We start from the raw sequence: 13,890 nt of genomic DNA, 5'->3' as shown, positions 1-13,890 counted from the left end.
CTTGTTCAGAGACTCACATGCTGCTCTCCATTGTCTTGTTTGTTTGTCTCTTTAAGCCTGTGAGAAGCCAGCAGATTTCAGATTCCTTGGGGATGGAAGACCCTTAGTGCTGTGTCTGCACCAATTTCCCCTCGTGTCATTTGCTTTGAATGTTTTTGTTAATTAAGTTTGCCACCTGCTTTATCTTGATTCACATTTGCTATAGTGGGACCAAAGCCACCATCTTCACAAAGTACTTCTCCTTTGGCTGTGTAGGACTCCATTCCTGCCCAGACTATAGCACCCAATTTAGCTCGGAGCCTGTGCTCCAGAGCCAGACAGCCTGGATTCATGGCCCGGTTCCACCTCTTATTAACTTCGTGAGGTTTAGCTGCTTAAGCCCATTTTCACAGTCCATAAAATGTCAATGTAAATATTTGCCCACAGGTATGTTGTGATGCTTAAAGAAAATGTTGTTAACACAAAGCACTTTGAACAGTTGCTGCTCCCCCCCTCCCCCCATTCTACAATTGTCTGCCCGAGTTTGGAATAAAGTGAAGTAGTGGAATTATTTTTCAGGCTTGGTTATTACCATTTCGTATAAACCTGGAAGACTTGTTTTTCTGGGTGGAGAAATGTTTTCTCTGCGTGAAGGTTTCATAATCACAATCAAGCAGGCCTATGAGGCCTGCCATTTAAAGTGGCTCCTCTCTTTTATCTATGCCATGCTTCCACCCTGGGAATGAGGACACGGAGCCAGCTGCTGAACTTCAACAGGATAAGCAGTACATTCTCTTTGGTGTTCACACTGCCATGATTCCATGCCTATGGATGCCCAGGACTTGACATGGATATGCTTTGGATTTCATAATGTGGAGTCATTCTTGCTTCCTTGGGATTTCAGCTAAGTTTTAAGCAGGTAAGCCAAAGAGAAAGAGGCATATGATGAAGTCAGCCATAGAACTGGAGTTTAATATGCCTCCTGAGAACTAGAAAATGACAGCTTGAAACTTGGCCAAAGCCACACTGGGAGGAGTAAACCTATATAGTGGAGAATAGTCTTAAAATTTCGTAAATGGGGAGAGAAATGAATTTTTTTTAAACGAAGCTCATAAAGACAAAGGTGAAGTTGCTTACTTGGAAAGGAAACTGTTAAGCAAAGAAGTGAATTTTTGTGAGCATCCTCTTGAAATTAAAGGAAAGAATGGGGTTGGGCGGCGGCGGTGGTGGTGGTGGTGGTGGTGGTGGTGGTGGTGGTGGTGGTGGTGGTGGTGGTGCACGCCTTTAATCCCAGTACTCGGGAGGCAGAGACAGGCAAATCTCTGAGTTTGAGGCCAGCCTGGTCTACAGAGCAAGTTCCAGAACAGCCAGAGATACACAGAAAAACTCTGTCTTGAAAAACAAACAAATGAAGACAAAAACAGAGAAAGGCTGAATAACTTATTGATAGAATTGTCAGAAACAGATATAAGTTCTAATATATCTCCCATGTTTCTAATTCTAGCCCCTTTTCTGTTACTGTCAAATCATAGCAACCCACAGTGTATCTTTAACAGCTTTTAAGGAACATATTAACTGAATGTCCAAGTTTTGATTTGGCCATAAAATGTTAGCAGAGCTAAGGTTTTCTAGGATTAATGAATAACATGTCTTTATTTAGTTTACTTTAAAAAAATCATCCTAAAAATTCTGTTTACATATCTGTCCTCTCCAGGATTAACTTCATATTGGTTCAGCAGCTTGTTTACTGTTCTCTTCTGTTTCTTCTGCTTTTTTTTTTTTTGTCTTCCCTTCTCAGTGCCCAACCCAAGTTCAAAGGCTGATGAGAGAAAAACTCATGAAGAGATTTTACTCTAGGGAAAGTTGCTCAGTGGATGGGATCTTGGTGCACGGGGAAAGATGTCAAGCTCCTCCTGGCTCCTTCTCAGCCTTGTTGCTGTAACTACTGCTCAGTCCATCATCGAGGAACAGGCCAAGATATTTTTAGACAAGTTTAACCAAGAAGCTGAAGACCTGTCTTATCAAAGTGCACTTGCTTCTTGGAATTATAACACCAATATTACTGAGGAGAATGCCCAAAAGATGGTAAGTTCTTGAGGCTACCTAGGGGGTATTGATTGTTTATTAAAGACTAGAATGATGGCCTATAAAACTAGATAGGTAAATCATAGAAATCTCTGAAGTGGGAGGTTGAATGATTGCTTCTGTAGCTCTGATCCTAGTATTCCAGATGACTAAATTCAGTTGACCTTGGAATTCATTTGGAAAATTGTTATGAATGAACTCTCTGCCCAGATTCCAGAGACGATTCCAGAGACGAGTGAAAAATATTTGATAAAGTTACCATCACTATTCTGACTATACTTGGCATGCAAAACGTTCATGGAAACGTTGTAAGTTAGTGAGTCAATAATTTTCTGTAGCCCAGAATGCCAACAGGACTATCTGAGGGCTACAAATGACATATTAACTAAAAAATGCAAGTGAGGCTTTACTGAAGGCAGCAGCTTAGTAATTAAGGTAACCATGGCTTAGGTGAAACTGGACTTGGGAATTCCTTCTTTCATTGTTACAGAGTGCTGAGGAATTTCCAAAGGTCACAGAAGAAAAGCTATAATTAAACCAGTCCTGAAAACTCTCAGCCTACTCTGGGACAGCAGCAGATTTTGCTTGACAAGTACAAGGACTTAGAATTATTTTTTTCTCACGGATCCTGAAGTGCCTTTTAAGTATATTTAAGTGGTGGAAAACTGAGCAACTATTTAAGAGAAGACTTTCGTGTCTCCCCTGCCGCCGGCCACCTAGCAATGCTTTCCTTCAAAACTGTAACTTAGAAGCCTCATTTCTTCAAATGCTCTGGGTGTTGTATATTTAAATTACTGCCATTCATAGAACAGAGTGAACCTGAGAATTGCTGCCTCCTTTGAAATCCTAAGATTTTTTTTTCTATTTTTCCAAAGTTCAAGAAAATCAAGGAGTTTTTGAACAATCTAATGTTGCTAAATGAGTTGCTTTTATATGATGTCTCACTTTGGTCTTATCTACATTCTCTTTAGTGTAACTTTTTTCTCAAATTTTATTTGAGTTTTGTTGGAGGTGACCAAAGTGTACTGTAGATATTCTCAGCTGAATGGTTCATGGTGAAACATCATGCTTGAAAGCTAGCTGGCCTGGAGCTAGACTACTGACCTCCAAATCCTGGCCCCATCACTTTTTAGTTGGGTGGATTTGAGTTAGTTAATTAGACAGTCCGGGTCTTAGTTACTTTTTATGTTAAGATTTGTTTTTATTATTTTAAAAGCCATCATTCCCGCCCAAGTCTTAATTTATTCACCCGTGAAAAAAAATAAATAGTACTCATATTTGCTTCATCAGGTATACAAAAACCCCAGAAGAATGCTTGATGCTGGTGGGCTGTTATTAGTGTCAGAAGGAGTTAGGGTTTTTGAAGATATACATAATAGTTCTTTTGAGGGTCTACATATGCAGATTGAGATGTAGTGATATTTGCTGAAACCATCTCTGAGATTATTATGGTGTTAGGGTTTGGCTCAGTGGCACAGTGCAAAAAAAAGGGTGCTATCATGTTTAATTCTACAGGTTGATTAGAGAGCAAAAACTAGAAATGGAAGAGTATAAATCATCAGATGTTTTAAACTGGAGAAAATTGCGTGCCCTTTAAAGGACAAAAGAACATTTAAATGAAAGAAAAATGAGAAGGGACTCCATATCCCCTTTGCCAGAAAGCGGTGAAGGGTGCATCAAAGCCCTCAGGTGAACTGGTGTGCTTTACCTGAAAAGGGAGGCAATGGTCCAGCTGCCTATTCTCTCCTAGGTTCATGTGTTGAGATTCTCTTATATGCCAGGCAGTAGACAGGTGTTCCAGGAGTTCTAAGATGAGGTTGCTGAGATATACTGTGCTATAAGGGGCAATAAGTGTACACAGAGCGTGACCATAACATGGTAAGCATGAAGTCGGGCCAAATAGCCTTCGTTCAGTTCCTCCTTTGAATCTTCCACACTGAAGGTCTTGATTAAGTGTCTTATTGAAAATACATCTTTTCCCCTCACATACTATATCCTGATTACAGTCCCCCCCACTCCTCTCAGTTCCTCTCCATTTCCCCTCCTATCCAGATCCGCTCCCTTTCTGTCTCTCATTAGAAACCAAATAGGCTTCTAAAAGATAGTAAAAAAATGAAATATGATAAAATAAAACAAAAGCTAATATATCCGATTAGGACGAAACGAACAGAAGAAAAAGAGCCCAAGAAAATGCACAAGAATCAGATATAGCCACAGAGACCCACTTGTTTGCACACTCAGGAATCCCACAAAAGCACTAAACTGGAAGCTGTAATATATACACAAAGATATGTAATATATACACATCTCTCTCCCTGAGAGACTGAGACAGAGACAGAGAGAATATATAAAATAAAATCAAAATAAAATCAAACAAACAGCCGGGCGGTGGTGGCGCACGCCTTTAATCCCAGCACTCGGGAGGCAGAGCCAGGTGGATCTCTGTGAGTTCGAGGCCAGCCTGGGCTACCAAGTGAGTCCCAGGAAAGGCGCAAAGCTACACAGAGAAACCCTGTCTCGAAAAACCAAAAAAAAAAAAAAAAAAAAAAAAATTAAAAAATCAAACAAACAAAACAAAACAAAAAAAAAGGAAGAGCACTGACACAACATTATGAGACAAGGAACCTCCAAAGATGCTGTTGAGTTTGTTTTCTGTTGGCCATCAACTGCTGGGCATGCAGACTACCCTGAAGAGTAGTTTGTTGCCCAGTGAGACTCCCCCGGAGAAAATGAAAATTTCATTTGCAAGTGGTTATCAATTGGAGATTGCTTCTGGGTTAAGGGTGGGGGCACCTGTGCATTTCTCCCTTCAGCTCCAGGACCCATCTGGTGCAGACCCGTGCAGGTCTTGTACATGCTGCGTCAGTTTCTGTGACTTCATATGTGCGTCGATCCTGTGGATTCAGAGAGCCTTGTTTCCTTGGTGTGTCCATCCCCTCTGGCTCTCACACTCTTTCTGCCTCCTCTTCCTCAGGGTTCCCTGAGCTCTGAGGGGAGGGATTTGATGGAAACTTCCCTTTTAGAACTGAGTGTCCCAAGGTCTCTCACTCTGTACATAACATCTGGCTGTGGGTCTCTGTATTTGTTCCCATCCAGTTGAGTAAGTGTGTTAACTTCCTTCAGACCCATTCGACTCAGATGTAAACTGAATAAAATTATGATTGCACTATTAATAATATAGTATATACTATAAGAGAATGCTGAATTTGAAAGTATGCGGTGTGTGTGTGTGTGTGTGTGTGTGTTTATGTGTAATTTGATACTGTACCTTGCATTTAGTTTGATCTTCAGCAAAAAGTATTATTCAGTTTATTCAGTGCCTTTGTATTTTGAAAAGTCCACTGTGTCACTGGTATCTCAAGTGTGCAGGTTTGATTAGATTTTTTGGCGTGTGGTATAGAAGTGTAACCCAGAGCCTTGTGCATGCCAGGCAAGTACTCAGCACTAGCTGCATGCTCAGCTCAGGTGGTTTGGAATCAAGAGTGCCCCGGAAAGGTCAGATCTGAAGGAAGCTAGAGCCTTTCATTCCCGAGGCTCTTCTGAGATTCACAGAACAACTGCTGGGAACGAGGTTCTGGGAAAAAGCCGTCATGTTCCTTCCTTTGCCTGCTTCTTGGCCTTGTCAGTGGAGAATTCCGGGTCAAGAATTAAGAAATATCAACCCTATCTGTGTATTTGCACAGCAAGCCTTTCCTGAGCAAAGGGGAGAATGTGTTCCCATAAATTTGCACACTACAGACTTTTCTCTGTTTTATTATAGATCAACACTTGTACTTCAATATGCACTGACTTGCAGAGTTAGGAACTGTGAGTTTGCTTTAATGAGACTATCTGATGATCTAGTTTATCTTGGGGGGGTGGTTAATGGAAAATGAACTTCTTGGACAGAGAAAATAAATAGTTCAGAAATTCCCAGAGTTTAACATTTGCTTAGCAGGAACTGACGCTTTACAGAAAACCAGGAAAATACTTGAAATGACCACCGATAGTTTTGAGGTCATTAGGTTCTTCTGATCTTAGTGTGGTGCATTTATTGCTTCAGGGAGGCTTTGCAAGTTCTGAAAAAATGTTCTCTCATAAAATAAATATTTATAAAATGCCCAAAGAAGGTTTTTATAGGATCACTAATGCATAAGCAAGCATTTGATAAGAGTAATCCTAACTATAACAAAAACATTTACCACCAAAAGTTGTCATATATTATGGAATTACATGAATTGGAACTGATCTGGAAAATTCAACTTGGGTGTAAGTTGGCTGTTACAGGGAGCTGGTGAACCGTAAGAAATGGTTTCAGATCAGAAAAGGACCTAGAAGTCATTTTAGATTGTCTCCTGAAGACATTAACTAAATACATTTGCCTGACCACAATGATTAACATTGTTCAACTGGTTCTGAAAGTAAAAGAGACACTTCCCAAGCCTTTAAAAATGTAATGCTGGTGTTCAGATGTAAAGAAAAAAAAGGAAGGAAGGGAGGGAGGGAGGGAAAGAGGAAGAGAAGGAGGGAAGATAGGAGCCTTGTCCTTCCCCAAGAATAGTTAAAATGAATGAGTTAATAAAAAAAAAAGGTCAGAGAGGGCTGGGAGCTGCAGGAAACCTCAGTGAAGGAAAAGTGTGACCTGGATCAACAAAGGACAGAGTGTTGCCAATTGTATCAGCTCATTTTTTTCTTCCTGAAAGGCAATTCAGCTGGAAGCCCAACCGAGATAAATTCAGAGTAAATAGAGGGAAGCACCGCTTACACCACAGGTGGTGAAGCTGATAAGACCTGTGAAACTGGAATCGGAAAAAGTGGGAGACATCGAAAACTCGAAACAGGCTTTCACAGCATTTAAGCAAATGTGTGGCTTGCCGCTCCACCTTGGGTTAAGGAAGTATGGTCAATTGCACTGATGGACACACGTCTTCATCCTTTCCTGTAATAATGTCTAAGGTCATGTCACTTTGCAGGGCCACCCCACTGCAGGTTCTGTGAGTGTGTCCTTCATCATTTGTCTCGATTTGTGTTAAGCAGGCCTGACGACAACAGTGGCTTAATGGGCTTGAACAATGAGGCTTGTCCTTCACACCTTTGTCTTTGCCAAGAGAACCGGTTTAGACTAGCCAACTATTAAGTAGTTGCCCAAGCAGAAGCCAACTTCCAGAGTTGCATGCAAATCCAGCCAAGATCAGCAGAGGTGTCTGCCAACTCTGAGTTATTTTAGGCACATAAACAATAAACAGTTATGCTATTGAGGCTTTTTTGTTCTTTCTTAGATAGTATTATTATTGCAACAGGTAATTGATACAGAACAGCAAATTGGACTATATGACATTTGTGTATTCATGTCCTATCATGGTAATGTTACTGAGAGCCATCTGCTACTTTCATATTGTCTCCTGAGGTACCTTTCAGGAGTCAGGATTGCCAGCCTACAGATCTGGCATAGTATGGTGTTACTTAGAGAATGTTGTGAGAGATGCCTGAAAATAAAAGAAGGCTGAAAACTTTATCCATATGATGCCCTAAAAGCTGCCTACCTAGAGTGAGGCCAGAACCTGAAAACAGGGATAAGGAAAAAGTTTCGCTCAAAACAGGCTTCTAAAGCTCCCCACTTTTTTTCTGCTATTATGGTGTGTATAGCTAACTCCATCCATAATCTGGTCTTCTTATGGGACTTTTAAGATTATGTCATTTCTGGCCAAGAAATAAAAGGAATGATCACCCTATTCCCCAATGGATTTGGATGAAAACTGCTAAGAAAATCATACATAGTTCCAACAGAAGTCATAGGAGAATAACCAAGCTGGGTCTGTAAGTGTCTTAGTTAGGGTTTCTCTTGCGGCTGTGATAAAATATTGACCAAAAGCAACTTGGGGAGGAAAAGATTTACTTCATCACACCTGTCCAGGGAACAGTCCATCACTGAGGGAAGTCAGGGCAGAGGAACTCAGGGCAGGAACCTGGAGACAGGAACCACAGCAGAAGCCAGGGGGAATTCTGCTTACTGGCTTGCTCCTGGTGACTTCCCAAGTTTGTAGACACTCCAGGACCAGCTACCCGGGGATGGGAAAGCACCACCCACATTGCGCTGGAGAAAATGCTCCACAGACTTGCCTATAGGCCAGTCTAACAAAGGCATTTACCCAGTTGATGTTCCTTCTTCCTAAGGAACCTAGTGTCTATCAAGTTAACAAAAAAACTAACCAGAACAATAATTAATTGACATAGCAAGACACACATATTTTAGCTACATTCAGGTCACTATCACTTAACATATCTAGCTGAAAACTTCATCACTGTCTGGGTAACTGGAAATGTTTCCCAGGAAACATGGATTTTCTATTTGCACCCATGCCTCTGCACTAATAGGTTAGTTCAGAAGTTAATATAAAAAAGCTTTTGTTTGAGAAACAAAAGAGGTTTGCAGGTAGTTCAGAAATTCGATGAAAATTAATTCCAAACTCTTGTAATGTGCTGCACAACAAATCTTTACAGGAAATGTAGATGGAGTATCCAGCAGCCAGAGTGTAATTAACTTCTCAGTAAAATGCCACTAGATTTTTTGGCATTGCACTTTCTTTGTAGTTTACAGTGGTTTGACTGTTGAAATAAGATTCTTTGTAAATCTTCCTTAAGGGCACAGGTGTGAGTAGGTGTGTGTGTGTGTGTGTGTGTGTGTGTGTGTGTGTGTGTGTGTGTGTGTGCCCCCGCCCGCATGTGCATGCATATCACCAGAGGTTAGCTGTGGGTGTCATTTCCTGGGATCTATCCACTTTATTTTTGAGACAGGGTCTTTTTGTTATTGTTTTTTGTTTGTTTGTTTGTTTGTTTGTTTTTTCGAGACAGGGTTTCTCTGTGTAGGCCTGGTTGTCCTGGAACTCACTCTTTAGATCAGGCAGGCCTTGAACTTATGAAGACCCACCTGCCTCTGCCTCCCAAGTGTACCATTTGATTAGACTAGTTGGCCAGAAAGCCCCAGGGGTCTTCCTGGCTCTGTGCCCCCTGTGCTGCAATTACAGGTGGGTGCCACTATCCCTGGCTTTTTGTTTTGTTTCGAGACAGGGTTTCTCTGTGTAGCTCTGGCTTTCCTGGAACTTGCTTTGTAGACCAGGCTGGCTTCAAACTCAGAGAGATCCGCCTGCCTTTGCCTCCCGGGTGCTGGGATTAAAGGCGTGCACCACCACCACCACCACCACCACCACCACCACCACCACCACCACCGCCCAGCCTATGCCTGGCTCTTTAACATGGGTTCTGGAAGTTAAAGTCAGGTCCTGATGTTTGCTAAGCCATCTCCTCAGCCCTTAAAACTCCCTTTTATTAGTTAATTCAACTCAATCCTGACCTCCCTGCACACAAAGATCCCATGTTTTAGGGAGAAATTGGAGCCTCTTAAAATGGGCATGCTTGGTTTTTAATAACAAGGTCAGTAGCTCCGCAGCTGTATGGCATGTCTCCGGATCATTTTAATCCTAGAGAGAGCAAGAGGATTCTAGAATTTAGCAGTAACTATAGCAACTCCCCACTTACTCCTGTCCATGTCCCTGAAGAGAGTTTTGAAGATTGCCTTGCAACTATTTCTTGTTTTTGTTGTTGTTCTTGTTTCAATCAGAATTTCTTTAGAGAGAGTAGGAAGCCAATGCTTATTCTCTTGGTGATCTCTAGGGCCCTTCAGCTTTTCTGTTGGGTCCTGTAGAGTCTCTGGCATACCCATTTCTTTTTCCTATTCCTGTCTTCAGGGGAACTCAGAGCCTGATAATGCTAAATAAGCTGTTAGTCTCTATCCAAGGAAAGAATGAACTTAATCCCTGTCTCTAATGGTTCCACACCATGCTTCATGACACGTATAATACCCGTATGTGAGAAGAAGAGTGGGGAAATGTCACCGTGAAACAAGTAAACTGGAATTCAGAAGATAAAAGTCAAAAGTTAAGTTAGGCATGGTGGCATACGCCTTTAATCCCAACACTCAGGAGGCAGAAGCAGGCAAATTTCTGTGAGTTTGAGGCCAGGCTGATCTACAAAGCAAGTTTCAGGACAGCTAGGGCTATTACACAGAGAAACCCTGTCTCAAAAAACAAAATGAAACAAAACAACAACAACAAAAACCAACCAAAAACAAAAAATAAAAAAAAAATGTTTTAAAACTTAAAATGTCAACCCTCTCATACAAAATATAGAAAAGTTCTGGAGTTCTAGAATGGAGTGACAGGATTCATATAACTTGTGCTACCTACTCCATTGAATAGAATGCATTTCTTTTTCGTTTTGCAAGCCTCTGGGTATGTTTAAAAAGTGACCAAGGCAGCTCTGTTCTCTGAGCTTGATGCAGGTTTGAGGACCACATCTGGAAATCAGACCAGCATATGGTGCCTGAGGGTAGAACTTTCCTGGGAGGTCTCTTTTCTTTTCTTTTTTCTTTTCTTTTCTTTTCTTTTCTTTTCTTTTCTTTTCTTTTCTTTTTCTTTCTTTCTTTTCTTTTCTTTTCTCTCTTTCTTCCTTCCTTCCTTCCTTCCTTCCTTCCTTCCTTCCTTCCTTCCTTCCTTCCTTCCTTCCTTCCTTCCTTCCTTCTTTCTTTCTTTCTTTCTTTCTTTCTTTCTTTCTTTCTTTCTTTCTTTCTTTCTTTCTGTCATCAGAGAACTTGCACAGGTGTAGTGTTGGGAGGTTGCTGATGGTCTAACTTCTCCTCGTTGAGCTCTAGAAAAAGAAAAGGTAAGACAGCAGCGCTTTATATCTCCAGCAACTTATCACAAGAAGAAACTGTTCTCATCTGTGTGTTCACAGTTTTTCAATGGGATAGCTGCGTAGTTTAGCACATTAAATACTTCACAGGCCATAAAAGTTACGATAGCTCTTCATTGAAAGCAGGGGTCAACAATCTTTTTAGTAAAGTGTTAAGCAGTGTATCTTCTTGGCTTCGCAGGTCTTATGGTTTCTTTATAAGCACCCAGCCCTGCAGTTGTGCAGAGGAAGCGGCCATAGACAGTATGGCATAAATGGATGTGTGGCTTACCAATAAAACTTTATTCAAGAAAGAACAGGTGATATCTGAGCTTGGCCCAAGGGCTATAATTTATCAGCCCTGATTAAAGGATGAAGCCCTGATTTATAATTTTGAAAGAAGCAAATATAGGTCATAAAGACTTGCCTAGGGAATAAGAAGTTTATATAGTACTAATTCTATACAATTATATTAATAACATGGATAGCTAGATTCTTTTTCTTCACTCCAGAATATGGTGTTTTTTTAAATTCACTATCATTTAAATTAATTTTTAAATGATAATATAATGTAAGTGGATTCATTGTAGCATTTTCATGCATGCATTGCTCATATTCAGTCTCCACTTTCCTATTCTCTTCTCTTGCTCATCTCTGTCTTCACCCAAGAGGGCCTTCTTCTGCTTCTATGTCCTATCCTCTCTTTTCTTCTCTTTCCTCTTTTCTTTCACCTCCCTTAACATGGATTTTCCCCTCTGCTATGGTCTCCTTTCTAGTTTTCACACACACACACACACACACACACACACACACACACACACACCACACACGAGATAGAAAAAGAGAGAGAGAGAGATCTAGGGTCACACAAAAGAAAATATGTTATTTGATAAAATTATTGCTTAAATGAAAGTGACACGATTTGGGTAGGGATCACTAGACCTACATCCTAAGACAATAGCTCACATGCAGACATTTAAAACCACAATGAAATCATCAGATTTAATTTTCACAGATAGTTACAATAGGTTTTTGAATGTTTAAAAGTAGAGTTTAGTAGTTTATACTTGTAGTCCTTGTAATTGCAAAGAAGTCTCACAGGATAGAAATATAGAATCCACTACAGTTATAGATGGAAGTTGGACAATGAATGTCCCCTGGTTGTTAAAAAAAACCCGAAAACAAACAAACAAACAAAAACAAAACAAAACATGTGTCTTGTTCCCAAACCCCTTGGGGTATCTGTAGAAAACGTGGCTGTTTTAGTGGTTTCTTGTCTGCTTTTGCACAGAGGGAGAGTGGAAAGCTACTTATTTCATCTGAGGTTGGTCCTTGAAGATGAGGAGCTATAGAAGCTGTTGTTTAAGCCTTGCTTCATACATCAGTCAGGTGCATGATTTGCGTGTAGCCAGCAGCCACAGTCTAAGCAATTGAATAGATGGATATGAACTGGCTTTGAGTCTCTGTGTAACAGCTAGGCTGTCAGGAGCCTTAAGGGAAGGATATGGAATAAACTGTAAAATAAAATGTAAAAGGATAACTTAGGAAAGAACATTGTTCAGGAGGCAAAATGCAAGTCGAGCTAATTATTCTACAGTTTTTGTGAGTCAGGAGTCCAGTCATGCTTCTTCTATTTCCAGGTCTCATCAGCATGCATTGGAGGTGTGGCTCCAATTTCACTGCCAAGCTAGGTGTGGCTAGGGTTAACAGATCTTTGCATTCTGCTGAACTGAAGTTCTTGGGTAATTGCAGGATGGTAGTCAGTGGTCAGCCTCAGTTTCTTGCCATGAAGTTCCTTCCATGGAATAGTTCATAACATGTTATCTTGCTGCATTACAGTCCACAAGGGAAAAGGCCTGCTAGCAAGATAAAAATGACAGTCTTACATAATGTAAATATGCACATATTGTTACTTTTGTTCCATGTGATTGCTTATAAGTCTATTCTCATTGAAGAGGATATCATACATAGGTGTGACCAGTAACAGATAGGCATCTTGGAAGCCATCACAGATTGGTCTACCATAGGTTCTATGACAGAATGCTGAGTTGATTGCCAGCTCCACTACCTTGCTTAGTCTCTTGGTTAGTAGATAAAAATAGTGGCACAATGATTTTCCATCACGTGGGGTTTTTTACAAGCTCAAAAGGAAGCAAATTGTTTTTCAAAGCATTCTACAGTCATCCAACTCCTACCTACTTCAAGATGACTTAAGTCTCATCTCCTCTATGAACACTTCATCAAATTTGGACCCCTATTTGACTTTTACCTTCTTATTACATAAACTGATTGATTCATTTGTGGTGCATATGTTATTATTTGCTTGTGTTTCATTGAGAAAGCATTCCTGATACATATCCCACTCATCGGATACAATTCTAAACAACTTAATAACAAGGATTTTTTTCTCTCTACACAATGAAATAGCATTTATTAAATGCTTAGGATGTGTCGGGGCACTCTGGTGAGCACTTTATTATGTGTTCATTGCTATAATCCTTATGAGAATCCTTTAGTCACAATCACATTGCTAAAATTGTTTAATCATCTAAGAGAACTTCAGATAGGAAAGATTATTTGTCCAAAATCACACAGCTAGCCAGAAGTGTCTGACTCCAGGAGTGGAGCCCACATGCCACCTCTTTTGTGTGGCCCAAAGCAATGTCTTGGAGAAAGCAATTGCTCCTTTTATCCTTTGGCAAGTGGAAGTGAAGTTGTGCATTGAGAGAAGACTGTGCTAGAGAAGAAGTCCATCTTGCTTACTGTCAAGCTGGGGCTGCATGGGGGGCAGGTGGGTACCAGAATCCTCGCCTGTCTGTTGATTTTTGTTGCTGTTAGAAAATCGTCACCCTACCAAATGGCCCTGCTCCAGGAAGCCTTCCTTTGAGATCACATTTTTTTTTTGGGGGGGGGCGGTTTGAGACAAGGTTTCTCCGTATAGCTTTGGAGCTTTTCCTGGAACTCAATCTGTAGCCCAGGCTGGCCTCGAACTCACAGAGATCCACCTGCCTTGCCTCCTAAGTGCTGGAATTAAAGGTGTGTGCCACCACCACCTGGCTTTGAGATCACAATGAAAGGCCCAAATTCGTGCACTAAACCATGGCACCCAGGAGCTCTCTT

General features: G+C 40.8%; 1 protein-coding gene across 1 annotated transcript in view; it reads left to right on the top strand.

The window, feature by feature from the left end:
• Positions 1–659: 659 nt before the first annotated feature.
• Ace2 (angiotensin I converting enzyme 2) overlaps positions 660–13,890 on the top strand; it is a 51,930-nt gene continuing 38,699 nt past the window's right edge. Inside the window, exons 1-2 of the mRNA XM_028887776.2 lie at positions 660–898; positions 1,778–2,064. Coding sequence (XP_028743609.1) covers positions 1,879–2,064 — 186 coding nt within the window. The 5' untranslated portion in view covers positions 660–898; positions 1,778–1,878. The remainder of the gene's footprint in view (positions 899–1,777; positions 2,065–13,890) is intronic.

Source organism: Peromyscus leucopus, chromosome X, assembly GCF_004664715.2.
Source record: "Peromyscus leucopus breed LL Stock chromosome X, UCI_PerLeu_2.1, whole genome shotgun sequence".
In the NCBI taxonomy this organism is placed as follows: domain Eukaryota; kingdom Metazoa; phylum Chordata; class Mammalia; order Rodentia; family Cricetidae; genus Peromyscus; species Peromyscus leucopus.
This window is presented reverse-complemented; position numbering and strand designations above follow the sequence as displayed.